This window comes from Cebus imitator, unplaced genomic scaffold, assembly GCF_001604975.1.
Source record: "Cebus imitator isolate Cc_AM_T3 unplaced genomic scaffold, Cebus_imitator-1.0 Scaffold420, whole genome shotgun sequence".
NCBI classification, from domain to species: Eukaryota; Metazoa; Chordata; class Mammalia; order Primates; family Cebidae; genus Cebus; species Cebus imitator.
Window position 1 is genome coordinate 366,821 of NW_016107735.1, and position 7,910 is coordinate 374,730.

General features: G+C 42.5%; 1 protein-coding gene across 1 annotated transcript in view; it reads left to right on the forward strand.

Moving 5' to 3' along the window:
• SF3A3 (splicing factor 3a subunit 3) overlaps positions 1-7,910 on the forward strand; it is a 32,634-nt gene that overhangs the window by 8,870 nt on the left and 15,854 nt on the right. Inside the window, exons 7-12 of the mRNA XM_017509730.2 lie at positions 974-1,056; positions 1,757-1,895; positions 2,657-2,725; positions 3,132-3,199; positions 3,366-3,473; positions 5,128-5,197. Of these exons, the coding sequence (XP_017365219.1) occupies positions 974-1,056; positions 1,757-1,895; positions 2,657-2,725; positions 3,132-3,199; positions 3,366-3,473; positions 5,128-5,197 (537 nt within the window). The remainder of the gene's footprint in view (positions 1-973; positions 1,057-1,756; positions 1,896-2,656; positions 2,726-3,131; positions 3,200-3,365; positions 3,474-5,127; positions 5,198-7,910) is intronic.

Below are 7,910 nucleotides of genomic sequence, written 5' to 3' on the forward strand. Positions count from 1 at the left end.
GGCAATTCTCCTGCCTCAGCCTCCTGAGTAGCTGGGATTACAGGCACACACCACCATGCCCAGCTAATTTTTTGTATTTTTAGTAGAGACGGGGTTTCACCATGTTGACCAGGTTGGTCTCGATCTCTTGACCTCGTGATCCACCCGCCTCGGCCTCCCAAAGTGCTGGGATTACAGGCTTGAGCCACCGCGCCCGGCTAAAATTCTTATTTTTAAAATAAATATCATGTTCCTGTTTTAGACACATGCAATATTAGGTACATGGAAGATAAAACAGCATGATCTGTCAGCAAAAAGCTATTTAATGTCTTTTCTTAAAGATGTTTAAACATAGCTTATCACAAGAGATGAGGTTTAATATGACAATCTCAAAAGAGTCACCAGGAAATACATGATTAGATTCCTCATGGAGTTGTGAGGAAATGTCCCAGAAGTACAGTGACCAAACTTGAAGTTCCATGGGGGCAGGTCAGGTCCCTTGTCTGTTTTGTTGTCTTCTGTACCCTGTACTTGGTATAAAGATGCTCAATAAGTGGTTACATGTGTGAGTAAATGGCAACATTCAGGACCTTACTTTAGGATGTCAGAGTCTTTAACCAAGAGCCCAGCATGAGGGAATGATCCACAAATGTTTCTTTTAGATTACTGTTTGTTAACTTGATCTTTATTTTGTAAAGTTAATTATGTCTGATATTTTCCTGATATATTTATTTTGTAAAGTTAATTATGTCTGATATATTCCTACTTTATTTTGTAAAGTTAATTATGTCTGATATTTTCCGGTCCAGTGAAATTAACACTCCAGTTGTAGTAGGATTGAATTATGGGAAAGCAAAAAAAAACAAAATGGCCAGCCGTTGTTAACTTTGTTAGAAAACACTCAATTTTGATCTCACTTATTGGAGAATATATTTTAACTTGTTCCAGTATAAATACCTAACTAAAGTTTGTATCATTTCTTTCCTCTTTTCAGAAGCTGGATTATATCACATACCTGTCCATCTTTGACCAATTATTTGACATTCCTAAAGAAAGGAAGAATGCAGAATATAAGAGGTAGGCGTTAAGAGCTTCTAGGCCTCTCCTGGATTTTATTAGAAGACAATGTGAAGGTTTTGAGGGTGAAGTTACGAATTTGTTGCCTGGAAGGCGTACATGAAGGTGTACTTCCTTCATACATGAAGGTTTATTGGAGGATAAGGATTATGAATGATGTGGTTTTAAAACCTTTGCGATACTCTGGTTATGGGCAAGGGTGTATCTGTGGGCACATCTTCTATCTTATGCCCATACCGTTCTTAATTTTGTCTCACTGTAGAAGGAACTCTCCCACTCTGGTACTTCTGTGTTTCTGGAGCTTAATGGGAAAAATTTAGACTTTCTCAGATTGTGACTGGAGTGAGATGCTTGGGTGTGATGTGTAAGTGAAAAATGTATGTTTTTGTTAATTGCTCCCCTGATTAGTGATTTTGTACCCTTTCTCTCTTTTTCTTATTTTCTTTTTACTGAAATATTTTCTGTGCGAGATAATTAAGACCTTAGTATTTAGCATTATTTCGTGAGAATAAAGGGAGGTAGGAAAGGTCAGAATCAAAATGACATGTCGGGAAAAAAGTTCATTATAAGTTCATTTAAAAATGATTATTTAAAAATGCTATTACTAGAATTATAAGTACTATTTATTCTACAGGGAATATAACAAGATACCAAAAATGTAAATCCTTTTTCTTTCTCTTTGTTGCATGTTCCTCTGTAGATACCTAGAGATGCTGCTTGAGTACCTTCAGGATTACACAGATAGAGTGAAGCCTCTCCAAGATCAGAATGAACTTTTTGGGAAGATTCAGGCTGAGTTTGAGAAGAAATGGGAGAATGGGACCTTTCCTGGATGGCCGGTGAGCTTCAGTGGGGCGTGAATGATGGACATGCCGGGGAATTGAACTGATTATTTTCATTTGTCTTGGGCTTCCACTTTAGGGCATTAGGTATCAATTCCTTTGTATCACTTGTGACCATGAGGTATTCCTTGCCGAGTATGCTAGGTTTTTTTGTGTGTACTTTGGAGCAAGATTATCAGGGCCCACTTGCCTTGGACTGTGCCCAGATTTTCACCAATCACATCATTACTGCTATGTGGTTTCTGCTGACCAAAAGCTCATTCGATCATATGTTGGGAATCTATAGTCTTGCTTGTGGGGATAAACATGAGTTTTTCCTGAACTCTCCAGGCAGAGAATGTGAACCAACCTTACCTTCATCCTAAACCTGTTTTATTGTTTTGTTTGTTTTTTGGAAGCAAATTCTCCATCTGGCTCCTAGGCTGGAGTGCAGTGGCACAATCATACCTCACTGCTGCAGCCTCAACTGCCAGGGCTCAGGAGATCCTCCCACTTTAGACTCCTGAGTAGCTGGCACATGCCACCATACCCACCTAATTCATGTATTTTTTTGTAGGGATGGGGTTCCACCATGTTCCTGTGGCTGATCTCTTAACTTCTGAGCTCAAGCAATCCATCCACCTTAGCCTCCCAAAGTGTTGAGATTATAGTTGTGAGCCACTATGCCCGGCCTAAACCTGGATCTTTTTTTTTTTTTTTATTTGGTTCCAATGCATAAACCTGGATCTTAATAACTAACGTATTGTTGTTCTTTCCAGAAAGAGACAAGCAGTGCTCTGACCCATGCTGGAGCCCATCTAGACCTCTCCGCATTCTCCTCCTGGGAGGTATGTTTCCTTCAGCAGTAGTACTGTTCTCCCTGTCTATCTTTCAGAGGGACCACTTGCTCTCCTGTCTTTAATACTGTGGTTGTGTTGTGATAAGGCACTATTTCCTGGGATCAAGAATCTACAAAGAAGGTAGCAAGGTAAAAAGAAAAAAATAATTAACTACTTGGGAAACTGAAATAATCTTTCTAACTACATTAAGCTGTAGTCACGGTTATAGTTACTACCAGTATGTTTAAGTCTGAAGATGACTATAGGCTCAGTCCTCTAGAGAGTTTAGACTTACTGTCAGATCGGCTATGAAATGTGTGGTCCCGCCACAGCCTCAGGAACACCCACCCACTGGCCTGCATTTGTTGTTTCCCAAAAATCTTAATGTAATATTGTAATTTTTCTCTTTGTACAGGAGTTGGCCTCTCTGGGTTTGGACAGATTGAAATCTGCTCTCTTAGCTTTAGGCTTGAAATGTGGCGGGTAAGGAATGGTTTTTCTATCAAAACTGTTTGATTAACTATGTGTTTGCACAGTCTTCTAAGTAGCTCTGATTACATATTTTTTTTCTGTTGCTCCACACTGCAAAAATAAGCAAGCCTGTATGGTAAAGTAACCCTGAAATCCTTTGCCCATTCTGTCTCCTTAGGACCCTAGAAGAGCGAGCCCAGAGACTATTCAGCACCAAAGGAAAGTCCCTGGAGTCACTTGATACCTCTTTGTTTGCCAAAAATCCCAAGTCAAAGGGCACCAAGCGGTGAGTGGCTGGGGTAGTACCTCTCTTTGTGGCTGTTGAATGTTATTCCCATGCAGAATTTTTAACCACAGTGGAGATTTTAAAGCAGAGTCTGCTTTATCCCCATTATTGGTTGACAGATTCAGTCTGCTCTTTTGTGTTTTTAGGAGAGACGGGGTTTCACCATATTGGCCAGGCTGATCTCGAACTCCTGACCTCGTAATCCGCCGGCCTCGGCCTCCCAAAGTGCTGGGATTACATGCATGAGCCACTGTGCCCAGCCAAAAAATATTTTTCTAAGCTTATTTTTGGTAATGAAATTTGAATCTAATTCTTGAACTACATACTTATACAGGGTCTTTTCTTTTTATTTTGACACGGAGTTTCACTCTGTCACCCAAGCCGGAGTTCCATGGTGCAATCTGTAGCCTTCACCTCCCGGGTTCAAGGGATTCACTTGCTCAACCTCCTGAGTAACTGGGACTACAGGTGTGCACCACTACACCTGGCTGATTTTTTGTATTTTTAGTAGAGATGGATTTCGTCATGTTGGCCATGCTGCTCTGCATCTCCTGAGCTTAAGCGATTCACCCGCCTTGGCCTCCCAAAGTGCTGGGATTATAGGTATGAGCCACAGCACCCAGCTGAGGGAATTTTTTTTTTTCTTTTTTGAGACGAAGTCTCACTCTGTTGCCCAGGCTGGAGTGTATTAGCACGATCTTGGCTTATTGCAACCTCTGCCTCCCAGGTTCAAGCAATTCTGCTGCCTTGGCCTCTTGAGTAGCTGGGATTACAGGCACCTGTCACCATGCCTGGCTAATTTTTCGTAGAGACAGGGTTTCACCATGTTGGCCAGGCTGGTTTTGAACTCCTGACCTCAGGCAATCCACCTGCCTTGGCCTCCCAAAGTGCTGGGATTACAGGTGTGAACCACTGTGCCCACCTAATTTTTGTATTTTTAGTAGAGACAGGGTTTCACCATGTTGGCCAGGCTGGTTTTGAACTGACCTCAGGTGATCTACCTGCCTTGGCCTTCTAAAGTGCTGGGATTACAGGCATGAGCCATTGCACCTGCCTAATTTTTGTATTTTTAGTAGAGATGGGGTTTCACCATGTTGGCCAGGCTAGTTCTGAATGCCTGACCTCAAGCGATCCTCCTGCCTCAGCCTCCCAAAGTGCTGGGGTTACAGGCATGAGCCACCGTGCCTGGCCCATTTTCTTAATGCATGTTTTTTTCTAATTCTTACAACAACCCTGAAAAGTAGTTGTTATCCTGAGTTTTTGCAGATAAGGACTCAGAAAAGTTATGGTATGTGTCTACTCTCTCATTGTTCTAAGTAGCAGAGTCAGGATTTGGGCCCAGGTCTACCTACTGCAGAGCTTGCTCTTCTATATCACATTTTTTTGTAGATTATAATGATGGAAATGTAAGTGCTCTTGATATGTCTTTCACCTTCTAGATGAGGGCATAGAGGAAGCATCCATGCATTCTAAGAAATACCTTCAGTATTTCTGTCAGAGTCATGAGATGAACAGAGCATTTGCTTTCATAGGATGGTATTTCTCATGTGCTTATAATTTTTAATGCAGTTGTGCAATAAGTGTTCCCAGATATAGGGAACAAAGCAATGGAGAGAGAATCCTTGAGTGATAACGGCTTGTTTCTTTTTCTCAGAGACACTGAGAGGAACAAAGACATTGCTTTTCTAGAAGCCCAAATCTATGAATATGTGGAGATTCTTGGGGTAAGTGACTGCTGAAAGTGGAAAATGGTATAAAGTACGGGAGTTAAAGGGAGAGGAACTTACGGAAGATATTTTTTTCTCTAGGTTCAAAAGAGGAATGGATAGGTGATAAACTAGTACGGCACAAAGTAGAGGTCAGGGTACCAGGCTCTTGAGTAAGTTTGTATTCTGTTGTTAGATGATACACCCAAAGTTGCCCAATTCCCATAAGGCCAGGCATGGAGAAGAGAGTCCCTTCTTAATATAATGTCCAGAATAGTGCAGGTTCTTTGCCTGGGCTTCAGAAAATACTCAGGGGTGGCCCACAAAGCAGACACTTTGTAGCAGGTAACATGCTACTCGCAGCAGCCTTTCAATTATGACTTACGAAAAGGCATTGACTTATATGTTCATAAGATTGTGAGAAACTTAGTAGGGCTAGAGTATTAGTAGTACAAAGCTGGCAGTGAATGTTCTCCTTGAATATTTCAGGACGAGCTGAAGTGTGGGTTGGGGTAAAAAAGGGCTTAGCCTGACCAAGATGCTTATCTCAGAGAGAAAGTAGGGAGAGGAGTAGGAGGAAAATAAATCTCTTTCCAGGAAGAAAAGGCAGCACTAATCATCCAGAGAAGATGTTCAGTGTCTTTCCTCCAGAGCCACTGTGTAGAGTTTCTTTCTTTTTCTTTTTTCTTTTCTTTCTTTTTTTTTTTTTTTTTTTTTTTTTGAGACAGAGTTTCACTCTTGTTACCCAGGCTGGAGTGCAATGGCGCGATCTCGGCTCACCGCAACCTCCGCCTCCTGGGTTCAGGCAATTCTCCTGCCTCAGCCTCCTGAGTAGCTGGGATTACAGGCACGCACCACCATGCCCAGCTAATTTTTTGTATTTTTAGTAGAGACGGGGTTTCACCGTGTTGACCAGGATGGTCTCGATCTCTTGACCTCGTGATCCACCCACCTCGGCCTCCCAAAGTGCTGGGATTACAGGCTTGAGCCACCGCGCCCGGCCCTTCTTTTCTTTCTTTTCTTTCTTTTTTGAGACAGAGTCTCGCTTTGTCACCCAGGCAATCTCGGCTCACTGCAACCTCCGCCTCCCGGGTTCAAGTGATTCTTCTGCCTCAGACTCCTGAGTAGCTGGAACTAAAGGCACGCACCACCACGCCCAGCTAATTTTTTGTGTTTCTAGTAGAGGCAGGGTTTCACTATATTGTCCAGGCCGACCTCATGATCTACCCGTCTCGGCCTCCCAAAGTGCTGGGATTACGGGCATGAGCCACTGCGCCTGGCCCAATTTTTAACTTTCAGAGCCTTTCCCTTTACACACACTCACATAGTCCTTTGAGTGGATAGCTCTGGGTCAGATAGCTTGTTTACATATTTTTGTTAATTGCTGTGGACATTTTCATTCTGCCCTTGTTTGAGGACCATCTATATAATAGCTGTAGAACTAGTCAGCTGTGATTCTGTTATGACTGCTTTCAGTAAAAGGCTAGCTAGACATTGGATATTGTAGAGACATACTCTTCGCTATGAACTTTGGCTATGCTAGGCTGTGCTGCCAGTCCTGTAAAGGTGGCTAGGAGGCCACTGACAAAATCATGCCCTTGACATGAGGTTTGTCAACTCTCTCGCTTTTTTTTTTTTTTTTTTTTGAGACAGAGTCTTACTCTGTCACCCAGGCTGGAGTGCCGTGGCGCAATCTCAGCTTACTACAACCTCCACCTCCTGGGTTCAAGCCCTTCTCCTGCCTCAGCCTCCTGAGTAGCTGGGACTACAGGCATGTGCCACCACACCTGGCTAATTTTTGTCTTTTTTAGTAGAGATGGGGTTTCATCATGTTGAACAGGCTGCTCTTGAATTCTTGGCCTCAAGTGATCTGCCTACCTTGGCCTCCCAAAGTGCTGGGATTACAGATGTGAGCCACCACACCTGGCCCTTTTTTTTTTTTTTGAAATAGTGTCTCACTCTGTCACCCAGGCTGGGGTGCAGTGGCTTGATCTCGGCTCACTGCCTCCCAGGTTCAAGTGATTCTTGTGTCTCAGCCTCCCCAGTAGCTTGGACTACAGGTAGGCGCCACCATACCCGGTCAATTTTTGTATTTTTGGTAGAGATAGGGTTTTGCCATGTTGGCCAGGCTGGTCTTGAATTCCTGGACTCAAGTGATCCTCTTGCCTTGGCCTCCCAAAGTGCTGGGGTTACAGGTGGGATCTATCAGGGCTGGCCTCTCCCTCCTTTAAGAGCATTTTGTTTTCCCTGCCAGGAGATGGCACTATTTTCTTCAGAATTCCAACTAGTTCCAGCCAAATACTTTACAGAAAGTTACTCTCACTATGAACTGGTAAAATTTTTACCATTATTACACTATTTGTTGATGTCGTATTTTGGACATTATGTGAATTTTTTTGGTACAATAGTGACTATGACACAGCCTCTTGCCCTTGAGAAACTCATTTTGTGGTGAAGGGAGACAAATAATTGTAATATAATATGATACATATCTTAATACAGTGAGGTTGAGCTTTTTAAGTAGAAAGAGGGAGAAGAAAAAGTTCCTGGTAGAGGAAACAGCAAACACAAAGATACAACAGTATTAGATAAAATTATGTGTTCATGAAATGAGAAATGTAGTGTGCCTGGAATATGACTTGTGAGGGAGGGAATGGTGAGAGAAAACTTGAGAGACTTATGTTGGAAATTTGGACTTTACCTTATAAGCAGTAGGAAGCCAATAGAAGTT